Raw genomic sequence first — 26780 nt, forward strand, 5'->3', positions numbered from 1 at the left:
AAGAGAGAACATAATGTCAAAAACTCAATGCTGACTGTCATTTTTGTATCACCCATTCCTCAGGCTGACATGAGATCAAGGCCGTCCTGTTGAAGACGCACTCAAGTTCTCACAAGAAGGCTGCCTACAGAGCTTTGGGAACTGTTCTGCCCCTGTGTTCCAGGATCTTGTCACTTTCTTGTCCTTTCCCAGCGAGTTTTAGCCACGCCTAACCTTCCTGTCTCACTATGTCTTTTATGGGATTGTGAGCATAAAGGGGGATGGGGCTATGACAGGAAAAGTGCAGTGAAAAGGAATTGTGCTATCTGCTAGAGACAAGGCTAGAGAAATGCAGGCTGTGGTAGTGGTCTGCCAGCAGTGTCCACACCTTTATCCGAAACAGGTCAAACTCAGACCCTGGGCAACCCTTGCCCCTCCCCATCTGATACTTAAGTCTCAGTGCTCAAGATTCAGATGGCTTTCTCATCATCATAGGAGGGCAGGTGACAGACTCAGGGATTAAGGACCATGTGGAATAGAAGAAAGAACCATTGTGTTGGGTGAAGAGGCACATTGATTTAAGTGTCAGAATTAATACTATAAGAAAAGCTACAAGAAACCAAGGGGTAAATATTTTCACTAGAAACAGATTATAACAATAATCAAGAGGGGCTGTAGTAAATGTTTCGATAGCTACACAGATAAATCAATGAGATTCTAAGGAAATCCATAGAGGCTGCTTATTGGTAAGGGAAAAATTTTTGAGGCCAGGTTTCTGGGTTTTCTGTTGTCCTGTCTGAAGATTGAAAGGGCTGTGTGTGACAGAGGACTGATTCTTTTCTGCCTAGTATAGACTCAAGACCCCCATAGTCACTTAACAGAGTTGACAGGAAAGACCTTCACTCGAGCTTCAAACCCTTGAGAAACCAGCTTGCTCACTGTGTTGCCACCATCTAATTTTTATATAAGATTTTCAAAGAAATGTGAAAAGGGTGGAAATTTGCATCCGATCTGGTGAGTTGAAAGTGGTTATGCACATGCGAAAGACACTCAGGAACATTTAGAACTTGAAGGCAAGGAGCTGGGCCAACTCACTGATACTCTAAGAGAGTGTGTGACATCTAGGAAGAAAGGGTCGTGCTAGTGACACTGCATGACCACACAGTAAAGAACCAGAAAAACAAGAACAAGTGAGGCATGGGAGACAGATTAGCAAAGTCTAGGAAGATTTTGACAGAGACAGAGACATTCAACAGCACAAAGCCAGTCTTTTTCCAGGATTGTTCCAGGCCAGAACATAGCCACAGGGAGTAGATGCTAAGGAGGAAAATACCTCCTCTGGGGACTGAAAATAAAGGCTTGTTCTGCAAACTGCAGGTTTCTACCACCTGCAAGCATAATGATACCATGTAAAGAGAGATGAATTCAGGAGGTGGAGTGGGGGGGGGGGTCCACGTTAAATAACAGAGGCACAAGGCAGCATGGAGTTCTGAGATCTTCATTCTTGCACCACAGTTCACTACCTGCAGCCCAAGTGAAAAACCACAAGGAAGAATGGGTCCCAAAGGGAACATTTCCTGCAGTCACAGCCCTGCTTGCCTCTTCCTGCCTACCAGGGCCTTTTCTGTCTTGAAAGGCCACCCGCGGGAACCCCCCCACCAAGGGAACAGTACCCCACAAAAGCCCCTCCTGGATGCCCCAGATGACATCTGCATTTACAGTCTGGATGTATATTTTTCCCCAAACAAAGTATTTTTAAAACAAAAATATTCAGTAAAAGAGTATAAATCATTGTAAAACACAGGAACAATTAGAATAGGTGATTTGGCAGAAACTTGAACAGAAGTGAATGAAATTTGGAAAAATACTGAACAGAGTGAGCTATTCTAAGTTTTAATGATACGATGAATTCCAAATAAATTCAATTGCTATTTATTTCTTTCCTCTTTGTCAAAATAATAAATACAGACTTTTTTTCCATCCAAGGGTGAAGTATTACTTATAGAATGGAGGATTGTGGCATTCTCTGGAAGGGGACTTTGGCCCCGCCCCTACTGTTCCATGCCTCAGTTGCCAGGAGGTACAGTTTCCTAGAGCCCATACTCCCTGCCGTAATGTTTTATCACTACAGGCCCAAAGGGGAAGGGTCAAGCCACCATGGTTAGAAACTGTACTACATTATAACTTGCCTTTTATAAGTTGTTTATCTCAAGCATATGTCACAGCAGTGGAAAGCTAACTAGTGCATACATGTAGGGATCTGCTGCTTTGAAAGTGCTAGAAAATAAACTCTGTCTTTGGTCAGTACAGAAGAACATGGTTTTACATCACAGTGCAACCTCCACATTCTTCAGTAATGAGAAAGGTGACTTATTTTCCCATTGTTAAAGCCAGAGAAATTTGCAGCCTTTGCTTGGCTCCCATGTAGACTGGAACTGAAACACAGGAACCCAAGTTAAAATGATAAATTACTGACTAACGTATGGGCTGAAAAGAGAAACAGTTCTTTCCTTAGCAAGGACTTTGATGCCCAAAAGGTAGACCCTGCACATGCAAAGACATTGTGTGCCAACTTGGTATGGAAACTGTTACCGTATACACAGCACTGATGCCAAAGGAAGAAATGCTATCGATCATCCCAAGCAGAAGCTTTCGGGGAATTTGCTGGACCTGCCACCCCTGGTGTGGCTTGGACAGACTAGGACCACCCTTCGTGGGGAGTGCAGGGTGTACTGGGACTTGAAGCCAGGACCATCACTCTTATTAATTTTCTTTCTAGGACAGGGTCTTGTGAAGTTGCTTAGTTGCCCAGGCTGGGCTCAAACTTGTAATCTTTCTGCCTTGGTCTCGAAAATGCTGGGATTACAGGCATGGGCCACGACAGCCAATGGAATAGATTCTCAGAACCCTCAGAAGGAGCTGTTCCTGCTTGATCCTGTACTTCTAGCCCCCTGAGCAGTAACCAAAACTCTCCAGTGTTTATATTACTAGCTTTGTGGTACTATTAGGAAAAGTACTGCTATGACGTGTGAGTTTGTATGCAGTCCTGTTTTCATTACCTTCTGTATATACCTCAGGATGGAACTACTGGGTGTGTTGGTTTGGGGTCTCTCAAGGAAGGGGGCTTATTAGGTATCTCACAGGATCAAACGTCACAGAGTCCACAGTGGCCATCTGCACACTGATGAGCTGGAGGATCTAAGAACTACACAGCCCAGGAAGCTGGAGGCCATAGAACAAGAAGGACCAAGGATGTAGCCCGGTTCTAAGCTCTAAGCTGAAGGCCTGGAAGGTCCCGGAGAGTCACTGCTGCAAGTCTGCATTAAAAGGCTCAATGTGCAGTGGTGCATGTCTGTATTATCAGCACTTTGGGAGATCGAGACAGGAAGATCACAAGTTTGAGCATAGTCTAGGCAACCTAGACCCTGTCCCAAAATACTTCACCAAAAAAATCTGAAGATGTCCTGTATTCTATCTTCAGTACCAGGAAAAAAAAAAAAAAAAAGACACCTGGCAAAATGAGTTCGGCAGTTAAAACAGGAAAACACAGAGTGGACTTCCTCAAGCCAAATTGAGCTTGCAAGCAAGCCGGATCCTCCTCTTGCCTCTTTCAGTCTTGTCCTCCAGGCGTATTGGATGGCTCTTCCTATGGTCAAAACAAGTTGTCCCCCTCATTTGCTGGCCTACCTGCCAGTCATCTCTGGAACCATGTACAGATACCCAGAAGTTGCTGGATCAATCTTCTAGGCGCTCCTAAATCCATTCATGTTGACAGTCATGTTGACATCAGTTAAGCATCATACCTGGGTTACATTGTCAATCTAATATTTTGAAAAACTGCTGAACTGTTTTCCAAAGTGATAGCACAATTGTATATTGTCACCAGCAATGTCGAGTTATAATTTCTCCACACCCTTGTCAACACTTGCTTTGTCTGCATTTTGTATTTTAGCCATCCTAGTGCCTGTGAAGTGTGATCTTGCTTTATTGTTGCTTTGCATTTCCCCAATAATGAGCAGTGCTGATCACTTGTGTGTGTTCTTACTTGCACTGCAGTGTTTTCTTTGGAAAAAAAAAAAAAAAAGGACACGTCAAGTCCTCTGCCCAATATTTAACTGGGCTCTTTGTCATTTTACTATTGTTTCAATTGAATATATAACTTTAAACATTTTTTTACTGTAGAATTTTCACTTTCTTGATGATATTCTTTGAAACACACACCTAAAAAAAAACCTCAATTTTACAGAGGAACTCCAATTTATCTACTTTTATGTCAGTGCTTTTTTTATTTTAAAGAGTATAGTTAAAAAAAATAGCAAAATACAAACAAAACAAAACAAGGACATTAAAGATGATACGGGGTTTCAAACCAAATGATAGGGATTAGCAGTGGTTGTTATTTTACATACTGTTATCTTCAATGAAGTTGCTCAGATTACCAGATGTAAGAATGGAAAATTGATCAAACCATTAGGAAAATAAGAAAATAATAATGTAAAAAAAATTAGAGACAATACAGAGTTTCACTAGACAGGATGGTAGGAATTCACCAATGGTTGTTCCATTGCATATTGTCTTCACATCAGTTGCTCAGGTTACCAGATATAAGCATGCAAAATTGGTCAAAATATATATGAAAAATTAAGCATTAACTGTTCCTTTCAATAAACCACCAGATATCAGCAGTACAGTTATCCCAGCTATCCTTATATATACGTGTGTGTGTGTGTGTGTATGTATGCCTTAGTACTTTCTTTTTCTTCTTTCCCTCATCCCAGTTGTTCCTTACTTTGTGCATGTCTTGGCTAAGAATGCACTATCTGAACTAAAGTCATGAAGATCTATCTACTCCTTTGTGTCTTCTAAGAGTTTTCAATGTGAAAGCAGAAGTTCTTACATTTTGGTGTATGACCCATTCATTCTTTTATCACTTGGTGTCATGCTAGCAATAGATTTTTCACAGATACCAGGCTGAGAGAATTCTCTTCTGTGCTGTTTCCTTTTTAAAATTTATGTGGGCAAGACATCATACTTGCATTTGTTTTGGGGAGTTGCTATATGTATATAGCACATCTTGATCAAATTCAATCCCTTTATCTTCCTACTCTCCCTGATTTTCTTCCCCTTGTCCAACAAGCTTACTTTGTTTCCTACCGTATCTCCTTTATTTTACTCTTTTATTTATTTATACCTTAGGTTTCTCATAAAAGAGAGACCATACTATATCTAACTTACCTGATTTATTTTATTAACATTTCACACTGTTTGCCTGGCTGTAATATCCCAGCAATATCACTGCACATGATAAATTGGGAAGTTTCCCCTGCTGTCCTTTGTTTTGGAGGAGTGTATAAAAGATTGATGTAAATTATTCTTTTAAGTAATTGTTAGACTTCACCAATGAGGCCACCCCTGCCCATACGTTTTTTTGTGAGAAGTTTAAAGTTGCTAATTCAGTCTATTTACCTGTTAGAAGAGCGTTCTGATTTTCCATATCTTTTTGCATCCATTTTGCTAATACGTGTCTTGCTGGGGGTCTGTCTACGCTATCTTGGTGTTGGTATCACAGTAACAATCATCTCGCTGACTCATCTGAGTAAATATTTTCTAGGTCTTCTTATATGTCAAAAACTATTAGATACTGCGAACACAGATTCTTTATTTTTAATTGAGACAGTGTCTCACTCTGTAGCCCAGACTGGCCTGAGATTCACAGTGATTCTCCTGCCTCAGCCTCCCAAGTGCTGGGATTACAGGCCCATGCCAGCACACCCAGCTAGACATAGGTTTGATTTTACTTTTATTTATTTTATTTTATTTTATTTTTATTTTTATTTTTATTTTTGAGACAGGATCTTGCTATGTTGTTCAGGCTGGCCTAAAACTCACTGTGTACCCCCCAGGCTGGCCTTGAACTTGCAGCAATCCTCCTGCCTCAGCCTCCCAAGTATAGACACAGGTTTTAAAACAGTGTGCTGGTTTCCCAATCGGAAGGTAGAGAAATGGAGGGAAAATAAAGAGGATTAAGATTCGATATGCATGCATACCAATTCCCCATGAAGAATGTAATTATTATGTATTTCGAATGTAAATAATAAAGAAACTAAAGGAGAAGGAGACATGCAGGGAGCTCATAAAAAAGAGCTCCCAGTCTAAGGTAGAAGACAGAACCATGAAGAGTGAGTGCACAAACCACGGTAGTTTGAAAAAGTTGGTGGAAAAGTAATTCACAATTTAGATAGAAAAGCAGTGAACTCCACCTGGGTGGTGGGGGAAGAGGGCGGGACAGGGCCCGGCTGGCTGGGGCTCCGAGAAGGAAGGTGGCGGCCGGAGACCAGCACATCCCTCCACAAGGGGCCCGCTGCAGCCTGACCTGCTGCTAATGATGGCCAGGACGTTTCGGCAGGGAGTCAGTACCAGAGCCCGGGCAGCCCCAGACTGCCCCAATTCCTCAACCCAGAGATGCCTGCGACGAGGGCAGCAGACCCCGCACAAGCCTGGAACCCACTGCCTTCTGCCTGCTCAGCATAGTCCAGCATACGGCCCCGTCACTGCATCATGCAACAGCCCCGGCCAGAAAGCCTGACACTGCAGAGCCCAAGCAAGAGACCGAGGGACACATGCACACCACGAGTGTAAAACACAGACGCCAGCACTCCAGGAGGCTGAGGCAGAGGATGGCAAGTTCCAGCCCAGCATGTGTAACTTAGCAACTTGGGGAAATTCTTCTATCCAAAGGAAAAACAAATTGACCTGGGGAGGTAGGTCAGTGTGAAGGCCTGAGTTCAACCCCTAATACCACAAAAAATAGAAATAAAATACCCTTAGAAGGGAGGCTGAACCTTCATGAAGGCCCCAGGGCATCTTGGGGCCCCAGAGGCAGTAGCCTTGGTAGAACTGTCTCCCTCCTCTCCTGCCCTGGGCTCCACTTTGATTTTGAGGGGTCTCAGGGCCCAATGTGCAGACCCCCCAGCTCAAGTCCAATCTCTGTCTACAGATGCTACACGCAGCTGTTCCTTGGGGAGCCCTGAGGCCCAGGCAACTCCATCCACCCTCAGAAGATGATGGAGAACAAAAGGCCCCCGTGAGCCCTGGAAACACAGGGCTCTGGGGACAGGGAATCTGCCCTGTGGGCTAGAAGTGGACTGGATTCCGGATGTGCACAGCCCTTTGGTTCGTTCCCTCCTTCCCTCCGTGGGCACAGTGCAGCTGCCCGGGCACCAGGAGGGAGGACATCTTGGCCAGGTTTAAGGAGGAGCTGTCTGCACGTCTCCCCATCTCAGAACACAGTGGAGAGCTTCGAAGATGGCAGCTCTGGCCGCTTGCTTGCTTGAAGCTTCTGGTGTGTTCTCATCCAAGGAGGTGTGAGGAAGGGAGCATGCATTACTGCACAAAAGGGAAATCGCAGCCCAGTAGATTATGTCATGCGGACGGTGCCTGCAGGACTCAGCTAAGCGAGCTGGGGTGTGTGATGCGTCGTGCTCAGTAGAAGGAAAATCTGTCTTGTCAGCTATTTCTGAGGAGCGTGAAGGGCGTCAGGATGCAGTCAAGCTCAGCCCACAGGAAGAGGGGGCCTCTCCTGCACGGCAGAGTGTGGGGAGCCCTGGGCATCCTGCTGCACTGTGGGAGGAGCAGGGCCTCTTCTAAGCGATGGCATCCAGGGACCCAGCAGCACCACGTGAAGGCTGGAGACTTCTTGGCTAAAAGCCCATCAGCCCTGCTTCCTCCTGGGGCTGAGGACAAGTCTGAATCAGGATGAAGGCTGGGATGATGAGGAAGGAAGGTGTCTGCTTGCTTTTCTCTCCTTCCTGAGATAAAATACCTGATGCCCAAAATGAAGGAAGGAAAGGTTTATTTAGCTCACAATTTGTGGAGATTTCAGTCCATACTCGGCTGGCTCCAAGGCAGAGTGGCACATGGCAGAGGGCAACAGTTCATGGTGGCAGAAGATGGCAAAAGCAGGAAGAACAAAAGGAAGGAGCAGGAGCAAGTTTCTTTCCCTCCTTTCCATTGTATGCAGGCTGCCCACTCCAGGGCAGGTGTAGCACTCACACCCATAATCCTAGCATTGGACCGGGAATCAGTAATAAGCTAGAAGCCTGCCCCATGACTGCCTGAGGCTTTAGGGGAACATCCAGACACCAACTATAGCAAAAGGACTCAAGGTCATGCTGTGGTCACCTGAGCTAGGGACCCAGTGCTGAAGACCCCAAGGCCAAACTAGAGTGCAAATTCTCCTAGCTGGAGGTGATGGCATAATACTGGAATTCCAGCACTCTGGGAGGCTGAGGCAGGAGGATGGCAAGAAGCCCCATATCTCAGGGGCCTGTCTGCTGCTCTCCATACCAGTGCCCACTTTGGTCTGCCTGCCCCCCTTGGCTGGTGTGAAGTTAACCTCATCAATCCCCTTGTTCACTGCAATCTCTACTCTTGTAAGTTTTATGGTGTTGACTTCGGAGTTTTGCAAAGGAAACAATTTAAGACACATTTTATAAGATTATTTTATAATAGTCACCCCAAGAATCATATACAAAGAGTGCAGGAAATCTGTCCACACACTAAAGACCAAGGAATCCAGCTGAGGGCCTGGATACCACGTTAATGCCCTGCATTAGTCCAATTGAAGACCTAGAGCCCATGACAATACCCTCACAAGTCCAACTGGAGGCCAAGAGCCCACAACAATGTCTCATGCAGGCCTGTTTCACGGATCTGCACTGGGAAGGCCCAAAGGTCAGTGATGGAAGCTAGAAAGTCTGTGCCAGCCGGATGAAGGATCTGTGTTAGCAGGCTGAGGGATCTGCACTGGAGCCAGGAAGCAACATTCAAAGAAATAACTAGAGTTCCCCTGAAAAGTAACATAGCCATCCTCAGCAACAATAAGGTCCTGAGCTCCTCTGATGATGAGGAAAGCAGAGTTCCCATCAGGAAAGCCAACACGACAAGCTTCTCCAAGAGGCTGAGCAGAGCACTATCTTCCCCTCCAAAGCCAGGAAGCAAAGCACAAAGTGAGGACCAGAGCTCCCCCCAAGGGAGCTGAAGCCATTCTCAGCAACAAGGTCCTGAGCTCCTTTGATGATGGGAATAGCCAAGCTCATCAGGAAAACCAGCATGACAGGCTCCTCCAAAAGAACCAACAGCTTCCCAACAGCTTCTAACAGCCTCACTTCTTCTCCAGTTCTGCCTCTTATGCTGCTGGCAGTGATCCTCAGGTGGGCCTCCCACACCCAGCACCACGCTGGTTCAGTTCAGGTGGGTGTTACAAGTTGACCACCAGTTGTCAATCCACCATACATGGTATGAGGAATCTCAGCTTTCTCAGGTTCCCAGACCCTAAGGGAGCCTTGCTCATAGAAATTGCACTCCAAAGATTATGGAACAGTTCTGTCGATGAACAAGGAAATCTTCAAATGGAGCACAGTGAAGATTCAAATCTTTTTCAGTACTGCATAATTGGAATAACGGAATTGCAGCTTACCTGTCTGGTATCTACCTCTCCGTGGAGGAATCCACAATTTCAGGCCAGGGCTGGTGTACTGCAGTAGTTGGTGCTTGTCTTGTATTGCATGTGATAGGCCTTGGGCCCAGGTTCCATCCCCAGCACTGAAAAAGGAATTTTTTTAGAACTTTTTTTTACAGTCCTGGGGATTGACCCCAGGGCTTTTGCACTGAGCTACAACCCCAGCCCTTTTAATTTTTTGTTTTAGAAAGTATTTCACTGACTTGCTAAATCGGCCAACTGTGGCTCAGAGTGCTGTGATTACAGGTGTGCACCACCACACCCAGCTCCAAAATGATTTTTAATTTGTATACTGTCAGTAGTGCCCTGTGTTTCCATCCTGTCTCCGTGCCGGTGAGTATTCTCTGGGGTCATGGCCACCTTTCAGCCCTCCATTTGTGGTTTACACCACACATTAGTCTGCAGATGAATGCATTCTCTCATCAGTTGTGTGAGTTTGGGAAAAGACCCCAAGCCCCAGGGAGGCCCAGCCTCAGCAGGAACAGAATCACTGCCCCATGGCATCCTGAGCCGGGATGTGGCCAGGCCTGTCCGATCCTGACACAGGACGCTGTGAGGTGACAGATGTGTTGTTTAAGTTGCTAAACTGCAGAAGAGTGGAAATAATACAACCGTGACCCTGGGTGTCATCATGATGGGGACCAGATCCACACACACAGAGCTCACCAGTGCGGAATACAGCGCAGCACTTGACCTCTACTTCCAGCTCCATCTCACTTGCTGAGAAAAAGGGTCAGGCTGGAGCCCTCGGATCCAGGGCCCAGCACAGGGATTGTAAATGGTGGGCTTTATCTGTTCCACTTCCGCAAAGGCCACCCTGAGGCTTCGCACGCATCCCCTTGCATTCACAGAGGATCCCCACCACCACCAACACCCTAGTCCTGCCGGCTCCTTGGGGGGATTCGGTGTCTGTCTCCTGCTATCGTCACTAGAGGGCAGCATAGGTCCATTCTCTCCTGTCAGTCTTAAAAGAGGGATTAAAACAAGGCTATAAAATACTGGAGAAGGTTAGGTAGTCAGGCGTTCAGAGACACACTGGCAAGCAAAAGGGGCTAGTGTGAGCATGTCTGGCTTCTCCGTCAGGGGGACATTGATGCCAGGCCGCTGCGGAGAGGTTAGAAAGCTGTCATGTCCACAGGGAGTGACAGGTCCCTCTGCCTGAGGGGACCCAGCATGCCTTTGCTGTTCATGCCCCAGTGGTAGAAAAGATAGCATTGCAGCATGAGCTCATGCACCGCAGGAGATACGAAGGGAGCGGGAGCACCGGAGCCTTTTTATCTTTCAGGAACAGCAGGGTCTGGTCACAGCGGGACTGAGGGCCCCTGACACTCTTCGGCGCTGGGTTCACGTCCTTGCCGCTTGCTGAAAAGGACACATGCAGGGCACGAGGGGTAGATTTCCGAGGAGTCTCGGGATGCAAAACCAGGTGTAATGCAAGCTATGATTGAAAGCCACAGCAGTTATCTAAGTTTTAAAGCATTATTTACAGTGAAAGACACACTGCCGCGAATCCCCTTCCAAGTCCTCCCCGTCGCTCTGCACGTGTTTATTCCACTGTTCTTGCCGCTGTCTGGAGCAGCTCAGAAGTCCTCTTTAGTAATGTAGGACAATTACAGCAGTGTATCTGGGTACAATTTATTTAAAACTTTTAAATTCTTTATTTCTGCAGTTTTCCATTTAATATTTTCACACGACCATTGACCTGAGGTAACTGAAACCTCAGGAAGCAAAACCACAGGTAGGAGGAGAAGACCACGCCTACCCTGCAATAGGGTTTTTGAAAGTACCTCACACTGCCGTCCAGTGGGGACAGTTGGAGGTGCAGGCTAACGGGGAGCAGCCTTAGCATGAGAACCGGAGGGCTGCAGGCCCCAGTGGGAGACGTGTGTCCAGGAAGCCACCGGCCGGAGCCCAGCCAGGGGTTCTAGATCGTGACTGAGCAGGGAACAAAATGCACGAGGGTGCAGCCGGGCAGGTGAGCAGAGCCCAGCCTCCTGCAGCAGCGCAGGCCCACGGCAGGGTTTGCCTTTAGTCTCTGGTCACCGGCACAAAATACTCAGCTCCCACGACTTAGAGGAGGGAGGTTTATTTCGGCTCACATTTGCAGTTCGTATTGGCTGGCTCTGAGCCAGGAAGGCGTGGGCAGGGCCTGGCTGAGGAGCTGTGCATGGCATGGTGGACAGGAAGCTGAGCGTGTCAAGGGAGGAGTGGGGAGGGAGATGAGCCCTGTTGATCGTGCCCTAGTGACTGTCCCCTTCTGACCAGACCCTCCCAAACAGCAAGTCAGCTCTAAACCCCGCAATCCAATCCCCTTCCAAAAGCATGGTGCACATGAAGCTTGGGGGAAAGTCTAGACACAAGCCACACAGGGGCTGGAGTGTCTGGTGCCAAAGGGACAGGGCAGGGGCTGAGACTAAATAGAGGCCACTGGGCCTCACTACACTTGAGGTCATGTTTCAGGTAGGAAAATGTTTCAGTTGAATAGAGGGACCCGTGTGATGGGGCTTTCAGGACACAAAGACAGGCACCTCAGGATCTGAGAGCTCATGTTGAAGTAGCTGGGCTATGGAGGAAGAAGAGGATGGAGAGTCGATTGACCCACCCTGCTGTAGTAAACATAAAGAGTTGTTGTTGTGATAGATGTGTGTGGTCGTATGCATGTGGCCTCTGGAAGTATCCTTAGCATTTGCATTACTTTCCTATCACTGGGACAAAATTCCCAACACCCACAGCATGAAGGAGAGGTTTTGGCTCATGGCTCTACAAGGTTCAGTCCATGGGAAGCTGGCTTCAAGGCAGGAACAACGGGGCAGGAGGGTGTGGTGCAGGAAAGCTGTTCATGTCACAGCAGCAGAGAAGCAGAGAGCAGGGGGACAAGAACACACCCTTCCAGGTCACACCCCAGTGCCCACCTCCAACCAGGCCCCGCCTCCCACAGCACAGTCAGCCCTGCGCTCATCCACGGATGAATCCACTGATCACAGTGCCCCTTGACACAGTCACCTTCCACACAGGAGACTTCGTGGTACATTCAATCTCACTCATGACACCAGTGTAACATCAGCTCAGTTCACCGCCTAACCTTATCCTCGGCTTTTCTATGAAAAATTGCCGCTTATTCTGTGAACGCAGAACAAAGGCACTGATGATTCACATCAGCTACATCCACAAGAGCGAGGTATGGAAACCAGAATGTCCACTTCCTCCGTTATGAGGAGTCTCAGGGAAACTCAGTGAGAAGCCCAGCAAGATTCCTCCGTCCACACATCCTAACCCGAACATTGGGAGACCGGCAGTGCCACGTCAGGAAGCCTGTGGCCCCATGGCTCTCTCCCGTGCTGCTGGGCATGCACGCTGGCAGCCACTTTCTGACTGAGCTGTCTGAGTGCCCGATCTAAACTGTCAGGAACGTGTGCACATGCCCACCAAAGCCCACATCATGCACTGGGTGCAGGACCTTTATCAAAGCTGAAACCAAGAGCCACCCACCTGTGAACCAAAAGTAGGCTGAATAAGTAAACCAGGCTCTTCCTATACAGTGCAGTATGGCAGCGCACCCCAAGGAACCAACAGCTGCTGCTTACGCCATGTGGACAAATCTCACGGCAAGAAGAAGCCGCCCCCAAAAGGACCGTGGTGGCTTCCTGTGCACACACAGGGCTGGGTGCCGGGGGCGTCCTGAGTCCCGGAAGCGCTCTCTGTCCTGTGTCGTGCTTAAGTCTCAACAACCCAGCCACCCACATCTCTTAACAATTCAGGAACTACACATCTACAAGACTTGGGTATTTCACAATACGCATGGAAGGAATCAAAAATTGCATAAAACCAAAAGAGCCAAATTAGAAGGTAAGTAGAGGCTATAGAAAGAAATACTTCATTCAGTGAGCAGCTGTTTTCATTCAACACAAAGTAACAGAACCTCAAAGAGATGATCCACAAAATCTTCCTAGAAAGTCCAAAGCTCTTCCTAATCCAGCACAGTAGACCTGGGGCCTCAGTGCACTGCTGGGACATAACAGGCACTAAAACAAGTTGCCAGTCAACAAACAGAATTCATAAGCCAAAGCTGTGCCAATCAAATCACTGAGAAGAGCGACATGTTAGTCTATGCTAGTAGCGGAAACGACAAAATAGTGCCTTGATAGCTTGCTTTCTCTTTCTCATTCTTTTCTTTTCTTTTCTTTTCTTTTCTTTCATCTATTGATTTATTTGGACAGTACTGGCAACCCAAACCAGGGCTACCAGCTCTACCACTGAGCTGTAAACCCAGCTCCTTTTCCTTAAATTTTGATTTTGAGCAAGGGTCTCAAATTGCACAGGCTGGATTCAAACTTGTGGCCCTCCTGCCTCAACCTCCCTAAATGCCAGCATTACACATGTGCACTACTGCACCTGGTTTATTTTTTAGTGAGTGTATCTTTTGTGAAGGCATTTGAGGCTCTTATCTATGGCTCCAATTCAACTTGTTTCCACTTTGATAAATCTGATATATTTGAGAAACCATGTAAACTAAGTTTTAATTCAATTAGGAAACCTGGATTCAGGCCCAAAATTGATGATACCCAAATGAACAACAGTAAACTGAAACCACTGCCAGAGAGAAAGAAAGGACACCTTTGTCCGACGTCCCCGACTCCGTGAGACCCGCCTCGCAGGAGGGTGTGGGAACTTGGAACACAAATCCAACTTGCCAGTTTCAGGATAAGACAGAAAACATTTAACTCAGGACAGGTAGAAAATGCAGACTGAGGTTTCCCACAGGCTGCTGCTGGGAGCAGGAGCAGCTCACCTGATAGCCCAGGCCCAGGGTCACTCAGTGGTCTGGGAGACGGGACTGCAAGGCCTGCCCCTTGGCTGCCACATGCAGAAGCGCCTGGAGACTTCATATTCACCACACCTCCGCCTCCCCTTCTCAGGCTCCAGCCAGCAAATGCCAAGACTCGCAGCTCACACGGCCAGGCCCCGAATGTCAGGGTCACTGCCGTGCAGCAGGGAAGTCACGGAGGGAGAGGGTCCCTGGGAAGGACGGGGGGCTCCTGCGGTGGCCGCTGGGTATGAGCGACCTCCAGGTCTAAGGGAAAAGCTCTGGATGGTGACTAGTGCTGCCACCAGAGGCTGGGGATGTAGCGCAGGGGCACTGTGCCCGCCTGGCAAGCATGAGGTCGTGCGTTTGATTCCAGGTACCAACACAAACAAAAGAAATGGGGTGAAGAGGCCCAGGAGCACCTCCTCTGGTGTCGTGTGGTGGTGCAGGGAGGAGCAGCCTGGAAGCAGGTGGCCCAGCTCTGGGGCAGTTACAGGACCACGCTCAGGAAGGAAGCGACCCGCGGCCAGGTGCCTGCAGTCTCCCACATTTCCTTTACAGCTGAGTCGGTTCCAGGTCTCCCCACACCATGTGCGTAACTTCCATACTGACGTGTTTAAAGAGAAGGACTCCCATTAACCAGATGTACAAAGGCCAGTGTAGAAGTCAGGTTCTAACCTCATAAATGATGGTGAGATGCATGGATAGGCAGAAGTGCAATCACCTCCACCAGCAGGTCTCCTGCTCTTGTGGAAAATGCATGAAAAAATCAGTCATAACCAGAGAGCTGGCTCCAGAGACAAAGGTCATGCGGCTGACAAAGCTGGAACCTCCAGGTCAGGCACAGTCTCCTCCGCGCTGCACCTCTGGGGAGACCTGGCCAAGGCTGGCTCCTGGATGCAACTTTTGGGGGCTCTGTGAGGGCTAGCAAGATGCTCCCATGAGGTTTTTCTGCAAGGTGTGACTAGGACTCAGATTTTTGCACACTTAGACTTGACCATCCCTCAAGGCGGTCTTCGTCATGCTTGGCATGATCCATTATGTGTTGCTTTTACCTGCCTAACTCTCCGGGTGACTTGCAGATTCTTAGAAATACTTACAGGAATAGCACCTCACCTATGGCCCAAAATTTCCTCTTTGACCTGCCATGAACCAGCTCTGTGATCTGAGGCAAGTCAGTTTACCATTTTGGATCAAAGTGGTGGCCTCCATAACACTTTAGCATGGGGGGGCAGGATCTAGATAAGATGTACTCTTGCGTCCAAGCCAAGGTCAGCGACTGCAAGGAGAAATGAGTCTGACGTTTGTGTGTTCCCACAGTACAGAGCTGGGATTCACAGAGACCCCCTCTTCCTGAAGCAATCACTCAGACCGTCTTAGCAGTGGTTAAATCACAGGAGCAAGGTTCCACTTCCGGTCCTACGGTGAATCCGTAGATGAAATTAGCCCACTTCCGGTCCTACAAAACTTTGCTGCTTCCATAACAGTTATAGAAAGTGTTCGTTATCACTGTCTTTATTTTATAGACAAAGGAAAACATCCCGCAGAAAGTTGCAGGTACAGCGTCCTGCATCCTGTCCTTGATGGTACGGGACTGAGTGTCAAACCAGGAGAATTCCAAGTTCAAATCCCGGTCGTTGCAGCACACTCATTCTGTGACAGTGGTGGTCACGTCAGTCTCTTCCACAGGTACAGCAAGCGTGACTTCAACGCAACAAGCCCCAGAGAACAGCTCGGTTCACATTTCAAACGTGTCACAGAAGTGGCCTGGTCCACATGAGGGAGACTCGCTCATGGACGACGGCCTTGCAGAGAGGCCCCACAGTCTGCGGTTTCCGGAAGGGGAGGCCGCCAAGGCGAACCTGATATGGGGACCCCATCCGTTCCTCCTCAGGAGCTGAAACTCGGCACCTGCCTTCCCCACGCACCGGGCTGGTCTTTCCCCTTCTTTGGAAGGCTCTTGCATCCTGCGCCTTTGAAACTTGAGCTGCCGTGCTGCTGCCAGGCTGTATTGTGTGTCCTGGGAACGGCGGACCCAGGGACACTCGCTCTGCTGGCTTCTCCACAGCTCTTTCTGTGCAGGTCGACCTGGGAACCCTGCCCTGGAGACACTGGCCAGAGCGTTCAGGGTCCGTGCAGACAGCGGAGGACAACTACGCAGGTGGCACCGCCCAGCTGCCCTACTACAGCAAGACGCATGACAGCGAGTGTTTTCCTGCTTCCCGTCCGGCTCTTCTCCAGTCAAACCCGCTCCTTGGAGACACGCTTGGGCTGCACATGAGAAGGATGGGGTTTCATTACTATACCTTGGACCAGAGGAGACAGGGATCCCTTCCCTGTTATCTTCTCCAGTTTCCTGCTTTGCGGAAGGGAAGAGGGATCACTGTGACCGGAGCCCATTCACAAATGCATATGTAGAATAAAAGCTGGATTTGCAAGCTGGTGGCAGGGCCCAGGAGTAGAGCGCTTGCCTAGCACGGGAACCTGGACTTGTTCCCCACCAATGCAAAAATAAAATAAAACCCTGAATTTAAATATTTAATTTTTAAATTGAATCCACTGGTGCATTTTAGATATACGTAAGGATAGCATTCATCACAGGGTATTTGTACCTGTGCATGATATATCTTGATTCATTTTTTTTTTCCCATTCCCCTCCCCTCCCTTCAACCCCTCTTCCTCTCCTTATTTACAAAAGCTTGGTTTCCATTTTTTCCTCCTATTCTCTTTTTTTCCTTGATCCTTCCTTCCTTTTCTCCTCCTCCTTCTCTAGATTCCCTTCCCATCTGGACATTTTCTTCCTATTTTACAATGTCTATTATATATTTTGGTTCTTATTTACACTTTTAGACTCTCACACCAAAGAAACAGTGTGGTATTTACATGTGTGCCCAATTTACTCCACTTGAGTATGGTCTCAATGAGCCGTCTACCTATAAAAGTCTCAAATTTCTCTTTCTTGATGGCTGAGTAGTACTCCACTGTGTAAAGAACTCACACCTTTTTCCATTCATCAGTTGATGTGTATTTGGCTGTTTCCAAGATTTAGCTATTACAGACTGTGCTGCTTTAAACATGGTGTGCGTATATCACTGTGGAATGATGCATGTAATGAATTTAAATATTTGCAATAGAGCAGCCTTTTACACTGGCACAGCCACCTGTAATATAAATACTCGGTGATGTCCTTAACACTTTACAGTTCACGTGAAGTTGCGCTGTCTAATTCCTTCTGTGAAGCACTGACTATGCAAGAGGGTATTAATTAATTTCCATGTGTCTGCGTGGTTTTGGTGACAGTCCTCACATGCAGTTTCGTGCTGTTACCCTTGGGGAAGGGACTGTCCAAGTCAGGACTGGGCTGGGTGTCGTGAGGTTGGCATCCTGCCCGGAGCCAGGGACAGAGCAGTAGCGATGATGAGGGGGTAAATGACCACCACTCATGTGATTTCTTCTTTCTTTGTACTTTTACTGTCAAAATAAGAACATCTGTCTAGTTTTTCAGTTACTGATATTCTCAGGAAAATATTTCATTTGCACACTAAGATAATTCATGTGTAGAAAAATAATGAAGACCAATAAACAAGCATTACTTATAATTCTATTTTTTAGGTTATTCTGGCCCCACAGAGACTTGGATCCGATTGGCAGGCCACAGGAAGTGACACCATCTGTCTCTGAGGTCATTAGCATAAAAGAGGCCTTACCTTTTTGCATATGTTTGCTGCTGATTCTCTCACATGCTTATACCAGCACTGTGGGAACGTTTCACACAATCCTGAGGGTGGGGCGGTGGGACCACATGTTTTAGATGAGAAGATTTGCAGTGGGGACCTTTGACTTACACCGCACTCTGACAGCTGACTGAGAGCTGAACTCTGGATGTCATGCTCAATCATGGCATCCTTTTGGCATTAACATGCTAAGCTGGGCATGGTGGTGCACACTTGTAATCCTAGCACACTGGGAGGCTGAGGCATGAGGATGTCCAGTTCAAGCTCTCCAAGGCAACTTAGCAATTCCATAAGACACTTTCTCAAAATAAAACATACAAAGACCTGGAAATGTAGCTCAGTGCAAAGGCCCTGAATTCAATACCCAATATCAAAAAAAAAGACTAATATCATAAAGGAAAATTATCACTAATTTGGGGACCCTGTATCCCTATCCACAATCATATTTTCTCACTGTAAATGCAAATGGCCAAATGAATGAACTTTCACGCAGTGGAAGGGGCATGAATGGATAAACCTAACTTACCTCCTCACTTTGACAGTCAGAATATGCCCCTTTAATTTTGTGAGAAAAAATATGTATGCATTATATCTATCAAGTAACCCATTTTTTAAAATTTTAAGATCACCACACATCCCACCACCAGAATTAAGCATTCTTAGATGTTTTTAACTATTTTAAATCCCTCTATATACTGTGTGTTCATAGATAAGAGCTCACCCTTCCAAATGACCAGTCATAATAGATGTAATATCATTAAAATAATTCAGGGAGAGAATTTTGCACGCAAAAAGGCAGTTTAAGCGACTGAGATCCCTGGGCGTGATCATATTTTAATGCTAACATAATATTTCAGCCAGGAGTCCAATTGTATTGCTAAGCCCTTAATAACATGGCACACCCATCTCCAACCTGCAGCAGTTAGAAGTTGGTTAGACACAGACATTATAGTCAATATTAAAAGTATAGCAAAGGGCAGATGTTCAGCTGAAAAGGAATGGCCTCATATTCTTGGGAGATTTCCAAATCAGCACAGTCGAGCGGTATTCATGGGTTCCAAATGCAGCCCTTCAGCTGTAGCCGAAAGGGCTGCCCGGCCAGAAAGCTCAGTGTGAAGACGTAGGCAGCTTCCTTGAAGAAGCACCTAAGCCCTGCAGTGCCAGCTGCCACCCCTCCCTGCTAGCAGGTGCTCCCCTGACTGGGGTGGGGGCCGGTTTCTATTTTCAGGCATCTGCTGAGCTGAGTGGCACCTGCGCCGGCGGGGACGTGGACATGCTCTTGTTGGGTGGTGTTCGCAGCCTTTCAGTCCGCTCTGTGCGCAGAGCACTCAGGGGACAGGGGCTTGTGGCTCGAGGACAGCAAATGACACGAGGGCAACTCAAACTGTCCGTCAGCCCACGCGCGGTGACATCTTCTCACAGGTCCTTCACGACATGTCACTCTTGGGAATTGGCGGCACATGGGAAGTGGATAAAACACTGCCCCCCCCCCCCGCGTCACCTTGGGTAGGCGTCACCTGGACCATGCAGGCGCCCAGCCCACCCCCCAGGGGCTTCTCATCCCCTGAGACAGGACAGCTCTCCCGTGTCACTTCCCAGAGGACGACGACCAGCATGCAGACCACTGGGCCCCCATCGTCGACACCTGTCAGATGGGAGCGTCCCGTCCCTGAGAACAAAAGGCTTTTGTGGATCCCTTGGCACCATGTGCGGTGTGGAATTCCCCGCACAGCTGCTGCCCACGTTTTGTTTGTTCCCTCCCTGGAAGGAGGGCGAAGGGGCGCTCAGGGAGTGTCCTGCAACCTCGGAGGCCTTGCTTTTCGAGGGAGGGAAGACGGCCTCTGCCCTTCCCCAGGGCCCACAGGACAGGTCACCACCACGCCCCGGGGAGGGGACGAAGAGCCGGCTTCCTTCTGCATCCGGTTCCTCTGAAGTTGGGGACGCTCACTCCTCGCCCTGTGGGTAGAACTGGTATTTCGCATGGCGCCATTTTGTGCCACCTGTGACAGCTGAGTTAAAAGTCTGACATCAAGTCTTGCTGTTCAGTGATGACTAACAGAACAGACCCACCGCTGTGTTTTCAGCTGTTTCGTCAGAATCTGGGAAAACATTGACATTTTACATTGGCCGTGATGGCTAATGACTGTCGTTTTCCTGCTTCTCAGCTGTTCCTCCCTTTGAGTTTCCATGTTTCAAGGCCACAGCATCAGAGAGCCGAGGAGAGTGGGCCAAAGGGCACCCAAAGGTCCAGCACAAGGAGGGCGAACCGTTTAGAGTTTTCAATGGTACAAACAGCCCACCGCGGCACACGTGCTGTACGTTCGCTCTCACTGCTCTCGCATCTCGCTACCCTGTAGATGGCGTTTGACGCCTTGCCAAATGATCAGAATTGCTCTTTATTTCAAAGGTATTACTCAGCTATAAAGGAAGATAAATGTGGCTTTCATAGGTAAAAGGACACAACCAGAGACCATACTCATAAGTGAATAAACCAGACCCACACGGGTGAACACCAGATCGTCTCCCTGGTGTGTGAACCTGAAAGAGTAAATAAAACCTAAAAGGTACAATAGACATTGTGAAAGGGAAAGAAACTGCTCAAAAGAACAACTGGAATGAGGCAAAAGAGAAAAAAAAGATGGGAATATATATGTGTGTATGTATACACAGGATAGTTAACATAGTTGTACTACTGACTCCTATTGCTTTACTGAAAAGAACAATTGATGTTTCATTGTTTGATCAGTCTCACATACCTATATTTGTTTATCTGAGTAACCAATTTGAAGATAACAGTGTGTAATGCAACAGTTGTTAATTTCCTATCAACTTGTCTGAAATTCTGTGTTGCTTTTATTGTTTTTGTGTTGTTTTGTAAATGTCTGTGTGTCTGTGAATATGCTTTCATTCTCTTACCTTTAAAATAAAAACAATTTTAACACATAAGAGGGGACTTCGTGGGCTCCTCCGGCAACCGTGCTTCAGTGGGGAACCCCTCCCTCTGCAGACCTGCGCTCTGCTCCGGCCGCGGGCTCCCGGCTTCTCTGCCCTCCATTCTGAACATACTCAGCTTCTTCTTCTTTGGCGCTTTTCTGTCACCCGGCACTGACTAAAGAGAAACTTCGGGGAGAGTTTTCTGAGTGGTGAGCTGTGCTTCAGGTGAGAGGGGGCAGGGGGCACCGCGCCCCGCACACACCGTACTCAAGTACGTACGCCTGTATCTGCTGCTGTGTTTTCCTTCCAGAGCAGTTACAGTGCGTGTCATACCAAGACTGTCTCGCAGCAGTGGTCGACTCTGCTGCTCCTCCATTTCCAAATGCAGACCTTTCAGTTATTTCACATTGTCTAATTCCTATTACAGGCTTTCTACTTTTGTGACGCTCAGGCAGTCTTTTCTGTGCTTATACTTTACTTTTCATCTATACAGTGTTGGCATACACTGTCCATGACTATAGGAGGCAGTGGATTCACTTGGGCTTACATTTACTGTTTGCTTTCCATGATACTGATAAAACTATGCCTCTCCTTGAGGGCCACCTCTGCACACCCCGTCTCTGCCCCAGGTCCCCCTTGAGACACCCCAGGTCACCCACGTCTCGAGCACTGCCCTGTACCCAGTCCCGGCCCTAAACAGCCATCCGTGGTAGCTGTCACTCACACACCTCCCTTGCCATTGGGGACACTGTCTTTGCCTGTGTCCCCCCCATGTGTCCCTAGAGTTGGCTCACTGTGAAACAGCAGGACACATCTCAACGCTGCCTTTCCCTAAGGCTGCCCTCCACCCACAGCAACCTGCAGTACATTCTGCTGAATTGTGGGGGACCAGGTGCCAAGGTCTGCGTGAATCAGAGGACTGTCCGAGAGCCCTGCTTGTCCCCTCGCAGCTCTGGAGCGGCTGCAGAAGCACGAAGCCTGTGTTCCGTTCCATCTCGTCCTGGGTCACTGATAAAGCTGTCAGACAATACGGCCGGGCTGGCTGGGGAACACCTGTTCTCTAACTGCAGTATCACTGATCTGCCGATAACCACGCAGCGTGCAGACCTCGGCCGGCCGTCTCTCCGACGGTGCATTTCGCCCCTGTGACTTAACGCAGCTCTCTGGAAACGGCTGCTTGTTCAAAGGTGTTCCATGGCCAAGATACAAACACAGTTATAATTATAGATTAATATTTAATAGAATGTTAAATCATTTGCAAGTGTAAAAGAAAGGGACCACGAGAAATGTTCATAAGTCCTGCATAGGAGAGAAAATGAGGCGGTTAATTGTCGTATAAAACAGCAGGATTAAACAGAGCAGTCTTTGCTCTCACACGTTAGCAAGCATATTAAGCAGATATTTGTAACATCACTTTAATGATTAGCTTGCAAGGATGATTTCTAATTGATGGCTTTCATAATAGACACTTTTCCTTTCCCCTCTGTCAGTTTTCCTTCTTTGATTTGACTTTCTATCAGCAGATTCTAGTACAAAATTTTCTGATTGATTGGCATTCTAGATGATGGCTTCTCTCTTAAAATAAAATCAGACTCAGCCAAGTGCAGCAGTGCAGCCCTGCCGTCCGGGAGGCTGAGGCAGGAGGATCAAAATTCCACCACAGCCTGGGCAACTCAGTGACTCAGTGAGGCCCTGTCTCAAAGTAAAAACAAAAAACAAAAAAGAGCTTGGTATGGAGCTCAGCACACAGCCCTGTGTTCAATCCCTGGTACCAAAACAAAACAAAACAGAAAAACAACCCAGACACAGGTGGAACCCAAGGTGAGATGAAGAGGGCGCCCTGGAGGAGGACAGCCTACACTATTTCACCCAGGCTGCGCTGTTACTTCCTAGTTGACTCCCACAGTGGGGTGGGGTCCACCGGGTCTTGAAACCTCCACCACCTCCAACCCCACACATAGCCCAACCTCAGTAACAATCCTGCAACCTTCAGTGGTTACTTACCATACTAATTCTTCATCTACAAAATGGAAGGAAAATCAGTACTTTGTGCAGGGGTGTTGAGGATTTTAAATAAGTTTGTGAATTTTTAAACACTTGTCCATCTCATAGTAAACAGTTAAAAAAATTCTACATTCTAGCTGGGGGTAGTGGTGCACACTTGTGATCCCAGCACTCTGGGAGGCTGAGGCAGAAGTATCACAAATTCAAGATGAGCTTGGGCAACTTAGTTACCTAGCAAGGCCCTGTCTCAGCATACAATTTTTAAGAAGGGCCAAGGGTATAGCTCAATGCAATTTTTGAGCTATAATCTTTAGTAACACACACACATACACACACAACAAAACAAAACACACACTACATGTCTACAAACAGAATATCTTTTATTCAACTGGGATCAAAATTCCAACTCTGGAATATCAGCATGTACATAATGAGATATCTTGGGTCTAGAACCCAAGTCTAAATGCAAAATGCATATGTTCCATACGCACCCTGAACACATTGCCTGAGGATAACAACATTTCTAATAATTTGGTGCATGAAACAAAGTTTCCTGGTATGTGAGAATACTACTGTGAGGTCACATTGGTCAAAAAAGTCACAACTTCAGATTTTGACATTAGGAATGCTCAACTTGTGTGATGTTCTTGCCAAAACACCCTTGTGTAAACGTGAGGAGACATCACCCGTGTCTGAACTGAGGAGAGGAGCATTTCGTAAAAACAAAACGAAAACCAGGCACGGTCACAGACAAGAGAAGAGCACAGCCCCTGGACAACACTTCTCAGTGAGCAGCCCTGCAAAAGTACCGAGCTCCTGGCCTGGACGGTCCAGCCAGGCTGGAAGACGTGAGAGGAGGAGGTCGTGCCGAGCGACCTGAGAACGTCCGATGCTGATTTTCACAACTCACCCTCGAATATTATCTACAAACACTGCAGCATATTATCACCATTATGATCATCTGTGGTACCAGGACTGAACCCGGAACCCTGGTATTTCACACCGAGCTATGTCCCTAGCTCTTTTTATTTTTTTATTCTTGGGACAGGGTCTTGATCAAGACATTAAGTTGCCCAGGCTGGGAAGGAACTTGTAATTCTCCTGCCCCAACCTCTCATCAGAAGGTTGTTTTTAATGTAAAAAAACTGAAAGTTCGTTTAATCCTTGTAAACATGTGCATGTATTCTGTGTGATTTCATCCTTCCTGTTGTTGGTGTTCTTTTTTGAGTGGGGTGGGGGAGGTATTTCAAATGTCTGCAGTCCAGAGCGGGCTCTGTGGAAGGAGAAGACCGGACAGTGGTCATCAGCTTTGCTCACACAAAGATGCCCGTGTCCTTGGCTGGGCCACTTGCTGGGGTCAGAGCTGCTGGAGGGGTCCTGCTGAGAGGGGCTTGGAGGCTGGAGACGCGGGCTTGGCCAGTGCTTCTCAGCCACTGCACTGAAGGGGAACAGGCAGAACCGATGCACACAGCGGGGCCACGTCCTGAGCGGTGTTGGAGATGGAGCCTGCTGATCTAGAGCAAGAACACGGGGTGGTGGGAGACGGATCCTCTAGAACCAGACTAGTGCAGGCTCCCTGGCACACAGGCAGAGGAGAGGTTATAGTGGCAAACCTATGGCATACGCTGCAGCTGGCTGTGTGTTACCCCTGACAGCTCTAAAAGGTTCACCCTCCCTGATTAGGGGAAATGAAGTCTCTTCTGATTACAGATGGTCCTGGACAGTGATAGCTCAACTTGCAATCTTTAACTCTATGGAGATGCAAAAGGTTATGCGTTTTGCAGAAACTATCCTTTGACCTTTGAACTCTGACCTTCTCTAGGCCCTGTGATGCTCTCCTATGATGCTGAGCAGTTCATAAGCCACAGCCCCCATCAGCCATATGATCAGAAGAGGAAGTACCTGAGCCTCCATAGAGCGTGGTACTGCTGACTGAGGGGGCTGGACAGGTACACGCAGTATGTGCATTTTCCACATCGACACCTTCAGCCTACGGTGGGCTTACTGGGACATAACACATCCCACATTGAGAAGCACCACATTTATGTGTCTTCAGGAAGTAGTGACCAGGGTTACTAGTTATACTAGAGACGCAGGACAGACAGGAGGTGTATAGGTAGACAGATATTGACCCTCTGTGTCCTTCAACCAACTATGGATCAAAAGTATTTGGAACAAATGACTTTGTACCTTATTTCCTTGTCATTAGTCCCTAACAGTATAGTGTAACAACTACTTATGTGTCATTTACATTGTCTTAGGTATTAGAAGGAATCCAGAGATTAAAGTATCCACGCAGATGTGCACCTGTTTATGCAAATACTATTTATTTTTCCAAGGGGACTTGAGCTTCCAGGTATTTTCAATCCTCGGGGATCCCGCAACTATCCCTCCTGGGTACAGGGAGATGAATCTGTGTGGAGTAGAGATAAAGATACAGACATGGATATGGAAAGAAAATGAGAGACTGACTTATAGTGGGAATTGACTCGGTGGTTCTGGAGGCTGAAGAACCCCATGATTTGCTCTCTGCAAGCTGGAAACCTGTGCATTCAAGAGCATAATCAGTGTGAGTCTCAACACGAGATGGACTGGGGCAGGGACCAGTGTCTGAGTCCCAGTTTGAGTCTAAAGGACCAAGACCAGGGCTGAGGATATAGCTCAGTGGCACAAGCACCTGCCTGGCAAGCTCAAGGTCCTGAGTTCCATTCCTAGTACAAAAAATAGAATAAAATTAGAAAGTACCAAGACCAGGAACACGGATATCTGACAGCAGGAGAAGACTATGTCCTGGCTTAGATATACAGGGTACTCTCCCTTCTCTGCCTTTCTGCTTCCTGTGGACGCTCTGTGGCATGGATATGCACCCCCATTGGTAGGGCAGTGTACACAGTCGAATGTGAGCCCTCAACTTGAATGGGTAAGAAATGGCTTGCGGGTTAGTAAAGCACAGTTAAGGGCGTGTCTGTGGATGACTGACATGCAGGCCAGCAAGCTAAGGGAAAGACCCACCAGGGTTTGGTGTGGCACCAGCCAATAGGCTTGTAGCCTGGATGGACTGCAAAGGGAAAGAAGGTCATGTGTGCAGCTGTGAAGGGCTCCAGCCTTGCTGAGCAGGTGCGTCTCTTGCTGCCATCGCTTTTGGATGACTCCAGCTGTCCAGTTTCTTCAGCCACCGATGCACACACACTGGCAACTCTCCAGGGAGCGCCCGGGGCTTCTACCTGAGGCAGGCCACATCCTCTATCCCTCTCCTTCTGCAGCTTCATTTTTCTGGACTGAGCAGCTCCTGGGTCCTCTGGCTCTCTGGTGTGCAGACGCCCATGTGGACCCTCCCATCTCTGCTCCAGTGAGCTGTCTGATGAACCCCCTGGTGTAATGATACATGTACTTTCTTTGCTCCTCTCAAGGAGCTAAGATTCTGCTCCTCTCAAGAACCAAAACTAACACAAAATGCCAGCCTCTTCCAGAAACACCCATGAAGACACACCCAGAAATAGTGTTTTAGTGCTGCCTGGGCATCACTGAGATGGGCGACCAGCTGACCCATGAAGAAAAAGGCAGAGGGAAGGAGCCGAGGATCCCAGGACGCCAGCACAAAGGGTTTAAGGGACAGCAGCTGGGAGGCAGCCCGCAGCCAACTGGCATGGACGGCAGTGGGTCCCAGTGGCGTGGTGCATGAGGTCCATTCCTTCTGCTGGGAACGGTCCTCATCCTTCTGAGATGGGACAGAGCCCCTCCAGCAGAGGACGGGTCTGCTGAGGCAGGGCAGCCTGGAGGAAGAGCCCTGGAAATACGGACAACA

General features: G+C 47.8%; 1 protein-coding gene across 1 annotated transcript in view; it reads right to left on the reverse strand.

The window, feature by feature from the left end:
- LOC106149868 (collagen alpha-3(IX) chain-like) overlaps positions 1-20019 on the reverse strand; it is a 51219-nt gene extending 31200 nt beyond the window's left edge. The window contains exon 1 of the mRNA XM_013520506.1: positions 19900-20019. Within this exon, the coding sequence (XP_013375960.1) occupies positions 19900-20019 (120 nt within the window). The remainder of the gene's footprint in view (positions 1-19899) is intronic.
- Between the last annotated feature and the right edge of the window lie 6761 nt (positions 20020-26780).

Source organism: Chinchilla lanigera, unplaced genomic scaffold, assembly GCF_000276665.1.
Source record: "Chinchilla lanigera isolate Chin_1 unplaced genomic scaffold, ChiLan1.0 scaffold00055, whole genome shotgun sequence".
Lineage (NCBI taxonomy): Eukaryota > Metazoa > Chordata > Mammalia > Rodentia > Chinchillidae > Chinchilla > Chinchilla lanigera.